The sequence below is a fragment of the Stigmatopora argus genome, chromosome 3 (genome assembly GCF_051989625.1).
Source record: "Stigmatopora argus isolate UIUO_Sarg chromosome 3, RoL_Sarg_1.0, whole genome shotgun sequence".
Taxonomy (NCBI): Eukaryota; Metazoa; Chordata; class Actinopteri; order Syngnathiformes; family Syngnathidae; genus Stigmatopora; species Stigmatopora argus.
Window position 1 is genome coordinate 5,245,611 of NC_135389.1, and position 21,899 is coordinate 5,267,509.

General features: G+C 41.7%; 1 protein-coding gene and 1 long non-coding RNA gene across 2 annotated transcripts in view; one reads left to right on the forward strand and one right to left on the reverse strand.

Annotated features, from left to right (window-relative positions):
* Window positions 1-20,707, reverse strand: part of trhr2 (thyrotropin releasing hormone receptor 2) — a 28,990-nt gene extending 8,283 nt beyond the window's left edge. The window contains exons 1-4 of the mRNA XM_077597022.1: window positions 20,567-20,707; window positions 9,097-9,860; window positions 1,276-1,408; window positions 535-686 (exon numbers count right to left, since the gene is read on the reverse strand). Of these exons, the coding sequence (XP_077453148.1) occupies window positions 535-686; window positions 1,276-1,408; window positions 9,097-9,479 (668 nt within the window). The 5' untranslated portion in view covers window positions 9,480-9,860; window positions 20,567-20,707. The remainder of the gene's footprint in view (window positions 1-534; window positions 687-1,275; window positions 1,409-9,096; window positions 9,861-20,566) is intronic.
* On the forward strand, window positions 15,845-16,606 carry LOC144071478 (uncharacterized). Its single transcript, XR_013299648.1, has 2 exons — window positions 15,845-16,002; window positions 16,183-16,606. It is a non-coding gene; the product is annotated as an uncharacterized LOC144071478 (long non-coding RNA).
* Window positions 20,708-21,899: the final 1,192 nt, after the last annotated feature.

The following is a 21,899-nucleotide window of genomic DNA, read 5'->3' on the forward strand; positions in this document are numbered from 1 at the left end:
TTGTGATGAAAGATTGTGAGTGGCCATTTATTTCATGTCTGAGGACTAAAATGAAAAAAAATGTATCCGCTAGAACAGGGGTCGGGAACCTTTTTGATGAAAAGAGCCATAAACAATTCATATTTTCGAATATTATTCCTTGAGAGCCATACTCACAGTTTAAAAGTATAAATATATGAAAGTGTGCATTTTTTTGTCATTTCACCACTTTTAAAGTAAGAAAAAGTCTATGAAATCTTTTGACAACATTTTTTCGCTGTTGCTAATCAATGAGAATATGTATGCAGAAGTGTAATGAAAAAAAATGATTAAAAAGGTGTTAGAAGTTATGTCAACGCCACTGAACCGACGTGATGGTCCTATTGATTTGTACGGGGCTCAGCTCTCTCATCAGCAGTTTCCCTATTTTACCTCACAGGTTAGCGGAGAGCCAGATGCACCAATTAAAAGAGCCACATATGGCTCCCGAGCCATAGGTTCCCTACGCCTGCGCTAGAAGGTCTCTGATATTGTCAATCATAAAACTCTACTTACCTAAGGTAGAGAATCCGTGCTATCAAGCCATAGAGCACGACAGCGACAAGTAATGGGACAACGTAGAAAATGGCAAAGTCGATGAGGTAGATAGGCAGGTACAGCTCTCGCTTGACCTTGTAACCACACTGAACATGTCCATCCAGGCTCACCTGATCAGAAATGTATTGGAGGAATAGACATTACAAATGTATATATGTACATCAGCACTCATAATTTATTTATTCATCTTCCGTACCGCGCATCCTCCTAAGAGTTGCTGGAGCCTACCCCAGCTGACTTCATGCGAAAGGCAGAAAGTGGTAGCCAGTCAGCCGCAGAGCAAACAGAGAGCCAAACGACCATTCACACTCACAATCATACAGCTACCAGCGGAAATTGAGCCCACGCCTGCCCGCACCGAAGTTAGCTGAGTGAACCACTACACCGTCAAGCAGCAGCACTGATCATACTGTTATCAAATGGCTTTTGACTTCCTCTTATTGTCGAGCGAGTTTTGTACAAAAGAGGATCTCGTTAACATTTTATGCGTAGTAAAGGTTACCGGTATTGATTGGATGTTTGCTAAGTACGTTCAAAATGGAACACAATTGGAAAACATAATGTAACCTTGCAGCTCTATTATTTTGTAGTATTTCAGGCACAAACACTTGTCCTTTGAAGATTTCACATTACCAATAGTGTTTAAAGGTTGTTTGTCAATATATTGGCAACTTGGGTTTCAAAACACATTACTCCTACCTGAATATCCACAAGGAAAAACCAAAATATGCAGTAAACACAGGTGAAGATCCAAACCCCTGCAATAATCCTCTTGGCTCTGGACACTGTGCAGACTGTCTGAGCCTTAATTGGATGGCAAATAGCAATGTACCTGCATATGTGAGGAAAGGAAAGTACAACATATTAATATACAATAGTCAATTATGGCTCTTGGGTTTGCATCTAGTTTGTCCAACAGAAATTAACTTTCTGTGTATAGTTTTCATTCCGATCAATACTATGATTCCGTTATTCATTCTACTGATGGACTGACATGGGTTTTTCAGGACCGGTAACGATTATTAGTAGTGAGAGGATAACGGATTTTTGTAGCCGATATTCAGTTATAGTAAAAGAGTAAAAATTGGTTTAAAGAAATTATTTCTACAAGGCTTGAACTTCATAGATCTTTATTAAATGAGACAGATTGATCAATAGATCGATACTAAAGAAATGACAGTCACAATGATCTATTCTAAAAATATATTGAGAATTCTTACAACTTATGTTGATGTATATTATTGAATGAGCAATTCAACTTTATTTTTATAGCAGCAATTAAGGGGTTCAATTTGCATTGGTGTATCAGCGTGTCTGTTTACAGTAATATCTTGACATATGAGCTTAATGTGTTCCGGGGCCGAGCTCGTATGTCAATGTACTCGTCTCTCAAATCAATTTTTTCCCATAGAAAATAACTAAATACGAATTAATCCGTTCCCACCATCTGAAAAAAAACACCCAAAACAGGACATTACAATGGAAAACATCTTTTATTTGTTCTAATTCAACACATACTCACTAAGTAACAAATATACGTATCTAGAGGTTATGATCTTCAATACTAAAATGTGACATTATTCAGTACTGTCACGTCTTAAGCGACGTCAAGCGTGGAAACGTAGAGTGAACCCAAATGCAGGGAAGCAGGCATTGGACAAAGATATTCAAACTAAACCTAAATTTAAAAAAACCTGAAAAAACTGAGGCAGGAAACCAATGACTTCATATAACAGACTCAAACCTGACGGGAAAACGAGGATCACGGGACATGGAATGTGGAATGCAGAACATGGAGCATAACAAAGCAGACAATCCGACAATGAACTGACAAACACAATGGGTTTAAATAGACAGACATGGGTTGATGAGACAATTAGGAATACCTGGGATACATAACAGGGGGTAAGCAGGGGATACACCAGGGGCGGAGAAACGACAAGTGATCACAATGGGCAATAACTCGGACAGGTCACAGGGAAAAAGATTAAAAAAATTGGTTTTGTTGACTACTTCTTTTGGCACCTGCTGTTGTATTTTACCCTCCCTGAGGCAAAAAATTGAAGATGCCTGTGATTTGTAGTGGCAAACAAGGTTGATTGTTCATGTGATTTGAAGTCGTGCAAAAACGAGCTTTGGCTTGCTATTATTATGGTATATCAATCAGAGGGAGGGTATGTTGGTTCCTCCACTGAAGCTAACTGGTATGCACAACAAAATATAAATCCAAAAGCATGGATAGACTACCTTTTTTTCTCGTTAATTTTCCCATCTATCTATTTATTTATTGAAAATGAGAACACTCTTTGAAACCTACGTTCCGATACCTGGCTGTATGGCATTAGCCGATACCAAAACTGTATAGATAACAGTTTGTTTTAGTTTTTTTAAACGTACAAATTTGTTTGTTTGTTTGTTTGTTTTGTTTCGTTATGTTTTAAAAACTTAATTCCTGCATACATGCTTGTATGTAAAATAATTGCTAGCATGGCTTGGTCAGACACTTCTTCAAAGTCTTTGTGAAAAATGGTAAAAAAAATACTAATACAAACTTTGTAAGTGCACCGTCTTTGACGTTGTACCATGTTAGTCATTAGATTACCTCATGTGCTCATCAATTGGTAGGAGGCTACACAAGTCTCCTGGCCTACTCTTTCTAAAATAGCTAACACCTTTGCTCATGTCATGAGCAGAATAAAAACTCCCCTCCTTGGGCTAAATGACCACAGGAGTTGAGTCCTTAATTTTCCATTTTACAAAAAACATTAAACGACAATAAGATATTTTTTCTACCTTTATTGTATTTTCTTTTTTCATTTCAGATTTTCTTTCTTCTTGTCAGTTAGTGTTCTTAACACGGCAGTGATCAAATGGAGGAGAACCAGTGTTTGGACATTAAATCTCGAACAGTACATATTGCGCACCATCAGTGCAATATTGCTTAGTACTCACTGATCCCGTTACGTCCATTTCAGTGCCGTAATCTTAAAAAAAATAAAACACAGAGAGACAAAATATGCATTGCAGGAGTATGGGATGATTTTTTTTTTCTTTAAAAATCTTAATCTTAAAAATCTTACAAAAAATAAAAAATAAAAATAAAAAAAATAAAAAATTGAAAAAATAAAACACAGAGAGACAAAATATGCATTGCAGGAGTATGGGATGATTTTTTTTTCAATAAACATCAAATTAAAACAGAGAGAGACAAAAAAATGCATTGTGGGATTATGGGATGAAATGATTTTAAAAAAGCATATATAGACAGAGACAAAAAAAGCATTTCGTGATTGTGATGATTTTTTTTTAAAATAAGACTTATTCCACGTAATGCGTGCGTTTTAACGCAATCGCATGCGTAAAAGCAACGGTTTAGCGCACAAGAATAAGGCCTTTCTAATCCTATAATCGGTATTGGTGCAACATTACTTAGTACTCGGTCATTTAAATTAAAATGCCCATTCACATTTTGTGTTGCCACACCAGTCAAATCATCAATAATAACCCACCTGATGGACCGCTGTGTGTTCCAGTTGTCTCCATGTGAGCCATATTTAAAGGGAATGAAAGAAGCTGCTTTGAGTAGCAGCAAATGGAGTTAGATCCTATGTGACCAAGGCAGTGTAAATTGTACTCTTAAGGCTAGATTACGGGCGGTTAGTGCGTCAGCCTCACAGTCTGGGGTCCTGGGTTCAAATCCAGGTCATGTCCATCTGTGTGGAGTTTGCATGTTCTCCCCGGGCCTGTGTGGGTTTCCTCCGGGTACTCCGGTTTCCTCCCACATTCCAAAAAAATGCATGGTAGCCTGATTGGACACTCTAAATTGCCCCTAGGTATGGGTGTGAGTGTGCATGGTTGTCCCCGGCCTCTAGCCTTGACTCAGCTGGGATAGGCTCCAGCACCCCCCGCCAGTGTTCCCTCTAAGCTGCGCGCGTGCGCAATTGCGCACTACTCTCGTCCAGCAATCATATGGCGCGCAGTAAAAAAAAAAAAAAAATCGGATTTTTTTTTTTTTTTTTTTTTTTTTTTTTTTTTTTTTTTTTTTTTTTTTTTTTTTTTTTTTTACCCCTTTCCCCATGATGGCGCCGTTTAAGCGGCAGCAAGTGGCAGTAGCTCTGTCCACTTATGTTTTTCGTGTTTTACAGCATGTTTTACATGAAAAATGGACAGGTCGCCGAATGGACGTTCCGCCGAACGTTCATTCGGCGACCTGCCCGTCTGTCAAACGTCCGTCGGCGAAACGTCTTTAGGCGAATCATCCGAGTACCGATGATGTCGCTCACACTGGTACTCAGTGCGCTCAGGGAGGTTGACTTTCTGCTCAGACCAACGAAAAATTAGAGGGAACATTGCCCCCCGCGACCCTAATGAGGTTCAGAAAAGGAAATGAGATAAGTCTATATTACATTGCTTGCAGCTACAACAAGATTGGCTGCGTTCACGACGTCGTAGGTATTCTCAAGGATACCAGTCAACCTGACAAATTTCATCGCCTTAAAAAAATGTCTACGATGTTACAAATCTAATTGTAGAATTGCCGCAGAAGTCTATTTTTTACAGGCTGTGTGGCCGACTGCATGAAGTTGACAGAATACCCCTGTGCTGGAAAGACAGTTTAGCAAAGATACAAAATAAAACTTACAGTTTCCTTTCCAAAAAAGGCTCTGTTATCAATGAGGATCACACTGTCTGTCCATGCTTTCCATTTTCATGACTAGCTAAAATATATATTTTGCTTTTTTCATGAGTTTGTAATGTTCTCATGCAGAAAAAAGACTAACTCATATGACAATTACTGTTTTATTATTGTTTTGTGCCTTTAACCATCCTTTATTCACAAGTGGATGACGAAGTAGTTGTGGTGAGATGTACATACCACCTGGGTGTTTCTGTGAGTCTCACACGTTACCAGGTAATTGCGCCGGAATTCTCACATTTGTGATTCCCTCTCTCTAATTCAGGGGTCTCGAACTCAATTTACCTGGGGGCCGCTAGAGGCCGAGTCTGGGTGAGACTGGGCCGCATCAGGATTTCCACAAGAAAAGCACTGATAAAACTTTCCAACGTTATCAAATATCTTTATTTTTTAACAAAAAATAATGAATTAAATAAATTAACTTAAAGATGAATAAAAAATAAATCAATCAGTAATATAAAACCAAATAATACTAATGAGCATACAGTAGATATATACTGGCTGGCTAAGTAGAGAAAATGAATTATTTTTATTCCGTTTCAAATGTCTGTATTTACAGCTCTTTAACCTTTAACTTTCTGAACTTGAATGGAACATTGAACATGAAATATTCTGAACACAGCTTCTTTTGCCTACTCCTTGCTGCTAGAGACCTGGCAGCGCTTCTTCTCACATAGTCACATTTGGCTTGAGGGAGGAAGCAGTGGAGACCCTCAGTAGAGCTTGAAGATGCTCATCAGTAAGTCTGGACCTGTACTTGGACTTATTGAAGTTCAAGGTGGAGAAGAGCTTCTCACACAAGTATGTGCTCCCAAAAAGGCACATGGTCCGCTTGAACCTTCGGGAAAGTTCAGGGAAGCTGGGGGTCAACTCTCTCAAAAATTGCCCAAGCTTGTCTGCTTCTCCACTCACCTCCCTGAACTTGGCTTTGAGTGCAGAGTTGCACTGCAGGTCAATGAGCTCCATTTGAAGCTCAGGAGGGGCATCTTGCACATCAAAGGAGAAGGGGTCCGCAAAAATTTGAAATGTGGCTTTGTGTGTCTTGAAGTCTGCAAATCTGTGATCAAATTCCTCCTGTCGCTTCGAAATGGCCTCAACATACTTCTCACCACTGAATGGTGTGCCTGCATCCACGAGAGCCTTGCATGCTGGGAAATGGCAAAGGTTTGTCTGAGAGAGCTGGGCTTTCCATAACACAAGTTTAGTGCAGAATGCTCTCACGTTGTCATAGGCAGCACTGACAAGTTGCCCCTGGCCTTGTAGCTTCTTGTTCAGTACATTAAGCTCATGTGTGATATCAACAAGAAAAGCCAAGTCCATGAGCCATTTGGGATCACTTAGCACAGGATCAATCAACTCACAAACGGCGTAGCTAGCTTTGACTGCTGCATTACTGTCTTTGGTAGCCTTCTTGAAGAGATCCTGTTGCCTCAGAAGACGTGTTTTAAGACTGGCAACCTGGTTGGCTCTCTCATCTCCCTGGTATTTTTCGTACTCCTCAGCATGTCTCATAGTACAATTACGTTTCAAATTGTATTCCTTGTGCACCGCAACTTTTTCAGTGTAAATGAGACACGTCGGGGTGCTCCTGTGTTCAACAAAGAAATATTGCACTCCCCACTTTTCTTGAAACTGTCTGTGCTCATCACCGACCTTTCTCTTCACGGCAGGCTTTGAAAGAGACATCTCTGGGGCTCTGTAATATGTTTTTCCACTTGGAATGAGTCTCGGGTTGATCTTTCACATTCAGTCGCGCGGGTTTGTGGCGCATGTGCACTTTCGCTCTCCGTTTCAATCGCGGAGATGGCTACAGACACTGACACAGGCTGGATCACGGATCATAGCGCCTCATTCAGTTCTATGCTGAAAGCAGCGGAGGAGTGTGCGCGCCGAGCGGAGTGATCGGCCTCACGGCTTCTCCTCCGCCCAGCTGATTGGAGGAATGAATGAGTGAGTGAGCGAGGCACTGGACAGCCCGGCCGATGTCCCGCCCTCCAGAGCCGTATACCTCACCGTGATTGGTTCATTCAGCTCCGAACCAAAGTTCCCTCTAATTTTTTGTTGGTCTGAGCAGAAAGACAACCTCCCTGAGCGCACTGAGTACCAGTGTGAGCGACATCATCGGTACTCGGATGATTCGCTTAAAGACGTTTCGCCGACGGACGTTTGACAGACGGGCAGGTCGCCGAATGGACGTTCCACCGAACGTTCATTCGGCCGAACGGAGGTTTCGCCGAAACGGGATTCGAACGCTCGCCCCGCCGGATCGTGTGTGTACAAGTTTTTCAACCTCGGCCCGCGGGCCATATACGGCCCGTTAGGATTTTTAATCCGGCCCGCCGCCGGTGTTTTCCAAATTATAGTAAAAATCAATGTTCGTCTACCATCAATGGCAGTCCGGGAATAAGCACTCTTGGGCAGGCAGATGTAGCAGAACCGAGCCGTAAAATGACAGCAATCGGGTCAAATCCATCCTAAAACAGCATTTAATGATTAAATACAAATACTGGATGATATCGCGATGGAGGCAAAAAAACGTCTATAGACGTCCATTCGCCAAACGGCTCAAAATGCTCTCAAATTCGGTCAAATCCAGCTGAAAACAGCGTTTAATGATTAAATACAAATACTAGTATTTGTATTTAATCATTAAACTAACAAATACTAGTACGACCTGTCCGTCTGTCAAACGTCCGTCGGCGAAACGTCTTTAGGCGAATCATCCGGTCACGACATCATCATTGCTCGCTATCGGCACACCAGTATCACACCTGCCACAAGCAGGTGCATGTCAATGTTCCCTCTAATTTTTCATGTAAAACATGCTGTAAAACAAGAAAAACATGAGTGGACAGAGCTACTGCCACTGGCTGCCACTTAAACGGCGCCATCATGGGGAAAGGGGTAAAAAATAAAATTTAAAAAAAAAAAAAAAAAAAAAAAAAAAAAAAATAAAAAAAAAATCGATATTTCATATTAAGACGGGGGCCGCAAATTATCGTCCCGCGGGCCGCAGTTGGCCCGCGGGCCGCACGTTTGAGACCCCTGCTCTAATTGCTACGGACATTCTTTGCCCAAAAGCAACCAGTCGAGCTGACTTGGGACACTTTTGTAGTTGTGGCGCATCTACATTGGAGCTGCAAGGAGTGTAATTTATAGGGTGAGTGGTTAGTGCGTCGGCCTCACAGTTATGAGGTCCTGGGTTCGAATTCATGTCGGTCCTCCTGTGTGGGGTTTGCATCTTCTTCCCGGGCCTGCATGGGCTTTCTCCAGGTACTCCAGTTTCCTCCCACATTTCAGAAACATGAATGCTAGACTGGTTGGACAGTCTAAATTGTCCCTTGGTATCAGTGTAATTTTGAATGGCGGTCTGTCCCCTGGTGCCCTGCAATCGGCTGGCCACCGATTCAGGGTGTCCCTGCCGCTGGCCTGAAGTCAGCTAGGATATTCTACAGCACCCCCCGCGACCCTTAAAAGCCCTTCTGCGCCGAGCATAAAAATACAGTCCGAAGAGTTGAACCCAGAACGTCTTTATTCCAAGACTGCAGTAATACTAGATTGATTGCTATTATAAATATTCTTAACATTTTTATTCAACTGGAATGTCAAGGGATTTAATCATGTTACTATTGTTGCCTGACTATGTCTAGATTTGTTGTTTTGAGTCAGCCCAAAAAAAAGAAATAAAAATAAGAAAATGCTTTTGATTAATGTTCATCTGTTGGTGTAGAGGTGTACAGTGTACACTAAAAGTGTAAAGAAATAAATACATTCCAAAAAAGGGTGTTTGAGGTTCTCTTTCAAAGTATTGCGTCTATCCTCACCTTTCCACAGTGAAGGCAGTGATGGAGCAGGATGAGACGTTGATGCCCAAGTACTGCAAGTAGGTGATTCCTAAGCAGCCAGCATGTCCAAACACCCAGGTTCCCGTGAGACTGTCTGAGATGTTGGGAAGTCCCGCTGCTACTAGTACAGTCAGGTCAGCTATGGCCAAGCTCACCAGGTAACAATTTGTGGGTGTCCTCATATGACGTGTGGTCAGCACAACAAGCACCACCATTATATTTCCCACAATTCCAACACCACACACAAGCAGGACTAAGAAAACAGAAACTGTCTTGTACTCAAGGTACTGAGAAATAGCAATGCCGGGACTCAGGGAAATGTTGGTTGGGGTGTCAACTCTGGAGCTCATATTGTCAGTCATGTCTACTTAAAAAGCTGAGCTGTTTTTTTCTCGAAATTTGAAATAACAAAGACTAAATTGGGTTAAAATCATTTAATGAGGGATGTGCTGCTGCATTTAAAGCACTGGCTCTCAGTTTGTGCTATTTCATTTAAAATTCACTGAAGCCCATTTGTTCCAACAATTTAGGTTCTATGTTTAATCTATTATTTATTTCTTCATCAGTCCGTTAAAACAATAGCGACACTGCCCTCGTGAACTTTTGTATTTCTTTTGTGTTTGCATCTTTCAATTGTTAAAATCCAATGTATGTATAGTATAGACATTAAAGAGGTACCACTTATTACATTAAAGATGAATATCTCCTTGATTTCTGAAGGGCCACAGGTCGCTAAAAGCCACCTAAAAAAAGAATGAAAACAGATATTTAATATCTTTATCTCTATTAGAAAATGTGTTACTGTCTCCTTGGAGGCAGTAGGACACCTGAGGGAACAATTGAGTTAACGAAATGTAGAATTCTTGTTGCCCAAACAAATCATGAATGATAAAGAGAGTGACAGTGAAGGATGATAAAGTGCACGATTCCGGGAATTGAATGTATGTAGTAATGTATAAATGAAAAATCCAAACTGATGCATTGTGACCATAGGGGCACTGAATAAATTGGTATAATTACTACTACTTTGGCTTGAAACCACACATATCTGAGGACTTAGAAAATAGTACCTCTACTTACGAAATTAATTGGTTCCAGGACTTTTTTCGTAACTTGAAAATTTTGTAAGTAGAGCAGTACTTTATATGTAAATTCTCTAAATCAATCCATGGTCCTCACACAACTGCCAACTAAACCGTTTAAAATTGGTCAAAGTGTCTCAATTCTGTATGAAAGATGTGAGAAACCCACAAAAATGAGAGAAAATTAAAAGAAAATGATTTATTAATGTCTTAAAATTATTATAATGGCCAAAAATCCCAGTGAAAATGTGCCCTGTGCCGCTGAAATAGTTCCCTCCGTAATACCTGTGTTTGTCCGCCAGATGGCGGCAAGAGCCCGTTCTACCAGGAACGAAATCCATCTACTTTGTAGTACATTTTAGACTTTTACGTGTGGCTGTGTGTGTGTGTGAAAACATGTGCCGCGTTGCATTTGTATGGTTATTAATCGCTGAATAAGGGGAATTTGTTAGGAGTAGCCTGTTTTTCCGTTTGCTTTTTCCCTACTCTTGTTTGTCCCTCCTGCCTTGCCGTTGTGCTCGCACAGCTGCGCGTGAGTCAAAATTAGTCCCTGTTGTGTTAATTTAAACCCCACTGATTATAAGGTCATTGTCGGATCGTCTGCCTAAATTCCCTTGCCATGTATCCACGTTACCTCGTTCCTCGATTCCCCGTGTTTACGCTAGTCCGGTTTGGTTTCGTGTTTCGTTTCCTAAGTCTTTGCTATTTTGTAAGATCCCGCCAAAGTTATTGAAGTTTTGGTTATAAGCACTATTTCCCTCGTCCTCGGCTGCTTCCCTGCGACTGGGTCCTAATTCCTCGTACCTCGCCTCGACGTCTCCCGTGGACGTAACAGAATTGTAATCATTAATAAGGGGAGCATTTAGCCAGGTGGACAGGTATGTAAGAGAGAATTTTGAAACATGGATAGTGGTTGTTGTGAGACAGCCAATGAGAGGCCAGTAGAGGGTAATGGGCAATTTTAAGTGTCCCATCAGCCTACCATGCATGTTTTTGGAATGTGGGAGGAAACTGGAGTACCTGGAGGAAACCCACGCAGGCAACATGCAAACTCCACACAGGTGGACCCACCTGGATTTGAACCCAGGACCCCAGACCTGTGAGGCTGACGTGCTAACCACTCAAGCCCTCGGGCCGCCTCTGTGCATTGTGCGCTCCCTAATGGGTAATATTGAGCTTGGTAAATGTGCCAAGTAAAAACAAGCATAAGTGGGCTACAGGACACAATAAGCCCGCAGTTAAATAATCAGCCCTGACAAAAAAAATTCATACGCCTCCTTAGATCCATAGATAATTGTCAATTCTATGTAGCGACAATAGTTTATGACGATCGGTTGACACATGACAGAATAAGACTTCAACTTTTGTGTAAAAAGAAGAAAAACTACTTGAGAGACAACTTAGCAGGCCTGCAGCCTTTTAACTGTTTGCAGGCAGAAATGTGCCTTTAAATCTCTAACCCAATGTACGCTGTAATTTAGGGACCCCTAGCTGACCGTGGCGCACCTTCTCATGGTCACTACTGCAAGATGCACTGCTACCCGCCGAGGTTTTTGATCAACCCCCACCCCTTTCTCTCTCCTCCTATGCTGTGACGCAGCCTGTCAGATTTTTCGCTATGCGTTATTACACAAATCCCAAATGACATAAAACACAAAAACACTTGAGAGAAAATGTGTTTTGAGGTTGGGTGGATTAAGTTGTAGTCTTAAATTGATAGCCAAGTGAATGAGCAAGATACAATGGCGTCAAATAGCTACGGATGGCATTTAGTCATTATATAGTGTGAGTGGCAGGCCACAAATCCACATTGTTGGACTGCGCAGAGAGAGGGGTCAAGGTCTCACACACTTTGTTCTTCCTCATCTTTTTGAGGACAATAGCTAAATGAATAACTAATGCTACTCCTGCATTACGCCTGACTCAGACAACAAAATTTTAGCTCAATTTTAGCCCAAAAGACACGTCATGGAGAATCGTTGACTGTCATATCTGACATTTTGAAGTGGGGGTCATAACGCCTTGTGTATGTGGACATGTCCACTAATTGCTGATCTGCCATCTCAGGCATCTCCCGACCACGTCCCAGAAGGCCTGGCATGTCCGAATTTTCACTGGTCATGTTGCATAGTGAGATGCGTTCAACATGTTCCTGCTATTTGTTGATGAATTTTGACCAGGGATGGCAAACTCCGGTCCTCGAGAGCCCCTATCCGCTCTGTTTTCCATATCTCCCTCCAACACACCTGAATCAAATATTCTGGATCGGTATGAAGCTTCTGGACAGCTTGCTGTTGAGTTGATCATTTGATTCAGGTGTGGTACAGGAGAAAGATAACAGACTAGATAGGGGCTCTCGAGGACCGGAGTTGGCCACCCCTGATATAGACCAATTGTGTAATTTCATGACAGGCGTGTGCTTTATGTTCCTCAATGCCACGCAGATAAAATAAACATTGGGTGCTGGAGTGAAGTAACTAGGAGCACTAGACAGGGGACACCCTGAATCGGTGGCCAGCCAATCGCAGGGCACAAGGAGACAAACAACCATTCACGCTTACACGCATACCTAGGGGCAATTTAGAGTGTCCAACCAGCCTACCATGCATGCCTTTGCGGTGTGGGAGAAAATCGGAGTACCCGGAGAAAACCCATGCAAGACTGGGGGGAGCAGGCTAACTCTACACAGGAAGGTCCGAACCTGGGACTGAACCTTCGCCGAACTGTAAGGCCGGCGAGCTAACCACTAGACCACTGGGACACCTACAAAATAAACCGTCAATCCCATTTTTCCATCTTGTTTATAGTGGAAGTGTTGATCGCAAGCTACCAGTCGACCGCTAAGGTACTATTGGTAGATCTATGACAGTAAGATTTGATCCAGTAAAAAATATATATACAGTGGTACCTCGTCATACGACCGCTCGTCGTCAAAATTCTCATCTTACGAGGGAAATTTCGATCGAATAATTCGCCCGTCATGCGATCAAAATTTCGTGATGCGAGCAAGCCAGGTCTTTTTTGCATGTATTTCGTGTATAACAATATCTACGAGCACGGAACGATTAATTCAGACTAGTTTCTCATACGACCAGGAAACGCACAACGCGCAGGCAAAAAGAGGGCTTTCTGGGTAATGAAGTATACTCGTGCACACAACACCCATAGGCAATGGCAACCTTTCTCAGAATAAAACTTCATTACCCACAATCAATACGTGGGTAAGCTCAACTATTGTATTTCCTGTTATTCTTTCTAAGGAAAGAAGCTCCCGCGATCATTCTTTAAAGACTATTTCTCGTTGGCAAGTGGTCGTGCGTTATCCTATTGTGATGACATTTGTATGCGACATTATTGAAATATTTTGAATGGTAGACAAAAACAAACAACTCTTGATGCGTTCGTTTTGAAGACTTCGGCGGAGCGGCCAGGTGGTGTGAACCCGTATAACTACGTAAGGCAGGGGTCACCAAACTACGGCCCGCGGGCCGGATACGGCCCGCCGGCACATTTGGACCGGCCCTCTGAACAATACCAGAGACGCTATCGTTTTTTTTTTTTTTTTTTTTTTTTTTTTTTTAATTTATTTTTTTTTTAATTTTTTTTTTTTTTTTTTTTGGGATGCAGCCCGCCGGCACATTTGGACCGGCCCTCTGAACAATACCAGAGACGCTATCGGATTTATTTTCCTATTTGGCCTTGAAGACTGGGACGTTTTAATCTTGTGTTTGGTTCATTGCACCCCTGCTGAGCCCACAAATCATCCCAGTGAAGCGGGCCTTCGCATTGCTCCTTTGGTGACATGCGCGGGGAGAGTGTTTGCCTTTGATGCAAGCGGGCATTCCACCGTTGCATGCGTGAGCAGAGTGTTAGCGAGACATCTGGACGATCGCAGGTGAGGGCGGAGCCCTGGTACCATTGCTATTGCGATGCTATTCAAGCATATAAAAACTGTGCAACCTGAACTTGTTTGAGAACGGAATAATGGCGAAAAGGTTAGTTAAGAGAAAAATTGATTCAGAATGCAGGGTATTTAACCTGCAGTGGACAAACGATTATTTTTTTGTTCAATGCAAAGAAAAGGCTGTTTGTCTCATCTGTCAAGAGACGGTGGCAGTATTCAAAGAATACAATCTTCGCCGGCACTACGAATCCCGTCACAAGGACAAGTACGATAGCGTGCAAGGCCAAATACGAGCAGACAAACTCTCAAAGCTAAAAGTTGGACTATTATCTCAGCAGACTACATTTCTACGCCAAGCTCAGCTGAACCAGGCATCCGTTCGGGCCAGCTTTCGGGTTGCTAAACTGATAGCAAGCAACGGTAAGCCTTTCACTGACGGAGAGTTTTTTAAGAAATGTATGGATGTTGTCGTGGAGGAAGTGTGTCCCGAGAAGAAAGATGCATTTAATGCCGTAAGTCTGTCGGCGAGTACAATCACCAGACGTGTTGAAGAAATCGGGAATAATGTCTATGCCCAGCTGCAGCAGAAGACGAAAGAATTTGAATTTTTCATTAGCACTGGATGAAAGCACGGACGTGCAAGACACAGCGCAACTGCTCATTTTTATTCGTGGAGTTAGCGCAAACTTTGAGATATGCGAGGATCTGGCAGCCCTCCAAAGTCTCAAAGGGACCACAACGGGAGAGGATATTTTTGACAAAGTGTGCCAAACCATGGAGAAGTTGGACCTGGACTGGTCAAAGCTGGCTAGCATCACGACTGACGGGGCTCCTAGCATGGTGGGCGAAACTCGCGGTTTAATAGGACGCATGAACCGTGAGTTGGAAAAAAGGGGTCTCACCGTCCCGCTACGAGTCCACTGCCTAATTCACCAGCAAGCACTGTGCTGCAAAGTGTTGACGTGGGATTCTGTAATGAAGGTTGTGGTGTCGTGCATAAACTTCATCAGGGCAAAGGGACTTAAACACAGGCAGTTCCAAGAATTCCTGTCTGAACTGGAGTCTACGCACGGAGATGTGCTGTACTACACAGAGGTCCAATGGCTGAGCCGGGGCAGAGTTTTGAGGCGTTTTTACGAGCTTCTACCCGAAATTAACGCATTTCTTCATTTAAAAGACAAAACGGTCCCAGAGCTGATCAACCCAGAATGCAAATGGCACCTCGCATTTTTAACAGACGTGACAGAAATACTTAACCGCCTTAACTTGCAGCTACAAGGCGAAGGGAAACTCATTTGCGACATGTATTCACACATAAAAGCATTTGAGGTGAAATTAGCGCTGCTTTTGGAACAAGTGAAAAAGCGCAACTTTGTCTTCCTGCTACCCAAAACCTGTCGACAGAGAACCCAGCGGTCCCGTTCCCAGCTGAAAAGTGCGTGGAAGCACTGGAAATGCTGAAGGCGGAGTTCGGTGTGCGATTCACTGAACTACATGTTCATGCAAAAGAAATCCGTCTTTTTCATAACCCCTTTGTTGCCGACATTGATGAAGCCCAGCCTTCATATCAGTTTGAGTTGGCTGAGTTACAGAACTGTGATGTTCTGAAAGACGCATTCAAGATCAACAGTCTCATTGACTTCTATGCCTCCCTCCCAAACGACACATATCCAAACATCAAAAAACATGCAATGAAAATGTCCTCAGTTTTTGGCAGCACGTATATCTGCGACAAAACCTTTTCTCGCATGAAACTGCTGAAAACTCCGATGAGATCAAGATTGACAGATGAACATTTGCATCAGTGCTTGAGACTGGCTGTAACTAGAATGGAACCTGATATTCAACTTCTCACCAGCCAGATGCAGGCCCACAGTTCACACTGATGAACAGACATAGGTAAGCTCACTTTTCTGACTTGAATGAGTCATTCTGAGCATAAACAAATATAATCATAATACAATCTACTGGGATAAAATCCATCTTTACAACCATACTGGTAGTGAAATGTATTGTGCTGTGTAGGTGCGGTTTCACTTAGTTCAGTTTCTCAACCTGCTTCCTTTGTGGTTTTCACAGGGAAGTTGATGAGAGAGCTGCAAACAGCGGTGTCTACAAGCCTATTGGAACAAAAGGATTATAAGGAAGAAACACAAGAACTTTAGGAGACTGCTCATATGTGTCAGAGAGATTCTGCTCTGACAACTGAGCTGAACTTTTATCTGTTAAGATTGTGCATGGCACAACAGAAAGTTAATGTTCCATGGCTTTTTTTCTATGAAGAACCCAGAGAGAGTTATTTACTTCTTATTTATTTCATAAATAGTGTTATTTATTTCCTGTTTTTTATGTGAAGAACTCAGAGAGGGTTATTTAGTTATTATTTATTTCATTAATAGTGTTATTATTTGTTTTCTGACTTTTTTCTGTAAAGAACCTGGAAAGGGTTATTTGGTTATGTGTGGCTTTCTGGAAAACAATAAAAAAAAATTAAGCTCCCCTACGATCGTCACACTTTTTCTGTTACAAACTGACACCGGCCCCCCATCAGAGAAGGGAAAAGTTATGTGGCCCTCACAGGAAAAAGTTTGGGGACCCCTGACGTAAGGTAAAAAAGATTACAACAAATTTAGAATTTAGTTTTGTTTGAAGTTACATTAAACGTTGAGTGTCTGTATATAGTTATCCAAGTTAATTTAAATTTGTTTGTTCGTTTACGAGTGCATTGTTGCCGTGGATAAAGCCCCCCCGAACAGCCCCCCCCCTGCCTCCGTGTATGCCGCTGTCTCTACCCTCCGCAAAATTTGTCTAATTTTACTCCTATTAAACATATTACTATCAAACCACTCGTTATTTATTACTTTGTCAATATATGGCGAATTATAAGAAATAAAAAAAAAAATTCAATCCAATATCCTGTTTTTGGTGTTTTTTTCAGAGAGTTGGAACGAATTAATTTGTTTCCCATTCATTTCAATGGGAAACTTCCGCTCGAGTTACGAGAATCTTGTCATACGAGCTCAGTCCCGGAACGGATTAAGCTCGTATCTCGAGGTACCACTGTATATAAATATTGGACCTGAGCTGGCGCCATCGCGAGTCCAAGCATGATTACTTCCTGCCCACAATATTTTGGGTCCTGCTGCATTAGGTATATCATCAGCCTACAGTTTTGTCCAGGGTCCAGAAAAAAGGGTAGATCGCGCAATGATGGCTCCTTGAAAAGTAGATCTTTGAGCAAAAAAGTTTGAGCACCCCTGATCTCGAGAGACCAAAGAAATTGTGTATTCTGGGACAGGCATTAGTTGTGGACAGGTCAGAATGAATTTTTTTAAACGATTCCTATCATTTGTCTCTGGGCTGATTAACATGAATTAATTAGGGACTACCTGTAGGTTACATGTTAATCAATAGAGGGCCTATGCACTTATGCGGTAATACCTCGACATATGAGTGCCCCGACATACGAGCAATTTGAGATACGAATAAAATTTCGAGCAAATATTTATCTTGAGTTACAAGACAAATTTTGATATACGGGGCTGCTCATAAGAACATCATGGGCACAGTCTCTCTCCCCACAACTCCCTCGTGTAATGTCTGTACGAGCACTGGACGGAGCGTTGCATTTTTTCAGTGTTTTCCCCCCCGTTAGCCAGTGCAGAATGGCAGAGCTTGATCAGTAATACGAGAGGAGTATACTACTTCTCGTTGGCAAGTGGTCGTGCGTCATCCTATTGTGAGGAGATTGGTGTGCATCATTTTCGGAATATTTTGAAGAGAAGACAAAAGCAAACAACCCTCAATAGGTTCCTTTTAGCTGTAGCTGAAAGTCAGAGTGGAGGTGGGGCAAATAGAGCCAACCCGGGAGAAGAAAGGTATAAAAATGTAAAACAAAATTAGAATTAAGTTTAGTGTAAGATTAGATTAAATTTAAAAGTGTCTGTATCGTAGTCCAAGTTCATTTAAATTTGTTTATGTTATGTTACGAGCGCGTTGCTGTGCAAAAAGTCTCTCTCTCGCTCTCCCCTCCGTCAAATCCGTCTAATTTTAGTACTATCAAACATCATAAACACTAGTTATTTGTTATTCTGTTAATAGATGGCGAATTAGAACAAATAAAATGTTTTCCAGTCCAATATTTTGTTTTTAGGGTTTTTTCAGAGGGTTGGAACGAATTCATTCGTTTTAGTTCATTTCTATGGGAAACGTTCATTTGAGTTACGAGTAAATCGACATACGAGCTCAGTCCCGGAACGCATTAAGCTCGTATCTCGAGGTACCACTGTACTTATCCATATCTCTATGCTGATGAGAATTTTAGGGAACTAGCCAGGAAGGCATAGATCATTTAAACTTGTTACCATCTATAGAGAGGGCGGCCCGGTGGTCGAGGAGTTATCGTGTCACCCTCACAGTTCTGCCTGGTGCCTGTAGTTGGCTAGGATAGGCTCCAGCGATCCCCACGACCATTGTGAGGATAAGCAGTACAGATAAGAAATGAATGAATACCATCTATAGATTCTCTGTTTGGGCCAACCTAAAAAAAATCCAGCAGTTTGAGGAGGATAAAAACAATGTATTGCTTCAAATCAGCAATTCAAAACAAAAATGCTCTCAGTCTTAGTATGTTTTTAACATAGTTTATCTTTTCAAAAAAAATTCTAAATGACAAAATATTTACAGTATCTTTAAGGTCATTTTAACATATTGAACTTCTAAAAACCTTAATTTGGTGGTTTTCTGCAAAAAAGACTAGTATAAATGAAGTGAAAATTAAAAAGCTACATACGTATATGTTGACTCATTTCCGAGCCAGAGCGCTAGCGTATATTCTACCGTCTCCAGGGAGCTGACTCTAACAAATTGAGGTGGACTTGAAATGGAAAAGTAATTTTGTTGCATTACTGAGCCATTAATGAAAATATATCCACTTCTTGGTTGAGGTCAAGCAACATCTTGGCTAACCTCCTTGGAATGCTGTTGCCATATACATCCCACTCGGATTCTGATAAAAACTGTTCTTCTTGATTTTACTCATGAAACGAAGCATGGCCACTCTAAATTGTCTGTATGTATGAGTGAGAGCACAAATGGGTCGTCTCATTGTGCCCTGCGATAAGCTGTCAAACTATTTATGGTGTCTACTGCCCGTAGTTAAACGGGATAGGCTCCAGCACCCCCGTGCAACATTTTTTTCAGGCCAACTCGTCTCCATGTTCCTCAAAATCGGTTACAAATATCCAAGAATGTCATTTCAATGAGGGAACATGATGTATTTACATACATCGCCTGGTGTGAATGTGAGTGTAAATATCTCTCGGTCCTGTTTTTACTGGTATGTTTGTGCGCGTGTGTGTGCGTGTGTGTGCGTGCGTGTGTGTGCGTGCGTGTGTGTGCGTGTGTGTGCGTGTGTGTGCGTGTGTGTGCGTGTGTGTGCGTGTGTGTGTGTGTGTGTAAATATCTCTCGGTCCTGTTTTTACTGGTATGTTTGTGCGTGTGTGTGCGTGTGTGTGTGTGTGTGTGTGTGTGTGTGTGTGTGTGTGTGTGTGTGTGTTGGGGAGTGTGGGTATCATTGAAAACACACACGGAGACTTGATCTCGAGTGGATCTCTTAAATGAGCTACTCTTTCTGACCCCAAATCTCTTTAAGTGGTTAGCGCGTTGGCCTCACAGTGGGGGTCCTGGGTTCAAATCCAGGTTGGTCCACCTGTGTGGAGTTTGCATGGTCTCCTTGGGCCTGCGTGGGTTTTCTCCGGGTACTCTGGTTTCCTCCCACATTCCAAAGACATGCATTGGACACTGATTAGACACTTTAAATTGCCCCCATGGTTATTTGTCTCCTTGTGCCCTGCGATTGGCTGGCCACCAATTCAGGGTGTGCCCCACCTTGTGCCGGAAAGGAGCTGGAATAAGCTCCAGCACCCCCAGCGATCTTAGTGAGGATAAACCGGTTCAGAAAATGAAAAAAAGTCACTTTGCCCAAGTGGAGCATGTATCAACCATTTAAAAAAAACTGAAAACTATATGAATAGGGTAACATATGAACTAACATTTTATTAATATATTGAGATTATTTTGTTTGTTTAAATTTAAACTTTATATGCTGGTGGAGGTCGTAAAATCGTATTAAAGAAATAGAAATAATAATAATAATGAACGAAATAAGCCTTTATGACAGAAAATGAAAGTGAGCTGTTTATTTCGAGTGAAAATCTCGAATTGCTAAGCGAAAAGCCAATATTATATAGGCTAACATGTTCAATGGCTGGTAGGTTTACATAAAAAAAGCTAATTATTTTCACAATAGGAATGTATTATTCTGTTCTTATGACATTACATTGATGTACTCGTGTCAAATTCTTGTTGAAATGTAAGACAATGAAATGAATGCAGATGCGCATATGTTGTGAGCAAACTTCTTTTTTATTACCTAATCCTAAAAGAAGAAAAAGTTATTTACCTTCAGTGTCTCTCCAATGTGACATCATCATGTTTAGCCGCAGCAATTACATAATTAAAATTCCTTTTCCCACACGTGTCTGTCTGCGCCGAGGCAGTTCAATGTGTCATTCCGTGGGTTACCTTCGCCAGACAAGTCGACATCGTGTACAACTTGGGAAGCAGTGCGGGTGACTTCAAAATAAAAGCCTGATCCTTTCAGAATAAATCAACCTCCACATCATAATTCGTTGCGGCATTTATACAATTTTTCAAAAATTCTGACCGTGACATTGAATTCAAAATTAACGGGTCACATAAAAATAAATGTGTAGATCCACTCTTCATTTTGAGGAAACAAGAGTACCCAGAGAAAATCCAAGCAAAGCCCAGGGAGAACATGCAAACTCCAGTTTGTAAACATCTCATCTCATTTCTGATCCGCTTTATCCTCATTAGGGTCGCGGGGGTGGGTGGGGGTGGGTGGGGGGGGGAGGGGTGCTGACTCTGGGCCAGAGGCGGGGGACACCCTGAATTGGTGGCCAGCCAATCGCAGGGCACAAGGAGACAAACAACCATTTACACCAGTGGTATCAAACATACGGCCCGCGGGCCGGAACTGGCCCCCAAGGAGGTTCGATCGGGCCCGCAGGATAATTTGAAAGTGGAAAAAATGCATAAAAGACATGGAATTAATATTTTTAATTCACTGCAATTCATGGATTATCCGCTAAGGGGCGCACTCTTTCCATCAGAGTAAAGACACGCCGCATCACTGAGACAGACTGAAAATAGCAGCAACTCCATAAATTTTCAGTATGTATTGTATGTGTATGTATGTTTCATGTATGAAGTTTACAGATTTACAGGACAGGCGAACACTTTCTTCATTACACATTTAAAATCACTCTCCTTAGTTTGTAAAGTGCACGCAGGGATTACATTTAGATTTTATATGCGTATGTGTAAGTGGTTTAAAAATTCCTTTCTTTAAAAGTCTCATTTAATCTTAAAGTGCATTACTATATTTTCAGTACCAATTAAAGTTTTGTGCCTTTGTACAATCAGTGGGATCAGTTGCAATGCATATTTGTGAATGATAAAAGTCAATTGCACATTGGTCTAAGGAAATATGAGGTGTTTCATGAAATGTTTTGTAAAAGGATAGTTCATAAAATTTCAATATTTTCCTAATGTTCTTGTGCTTCTTTACACCAAAACAAAGGAAACACATGATATTTTGGTTATTTATAGCAGAGCATGGTATAATTTTAATGGTCCGGCCCACTTGACATCTCCCTAGGCCGTATGTGGCCCACGATGCCAAATCAGTTTGACGCCCCTGATTTACACTC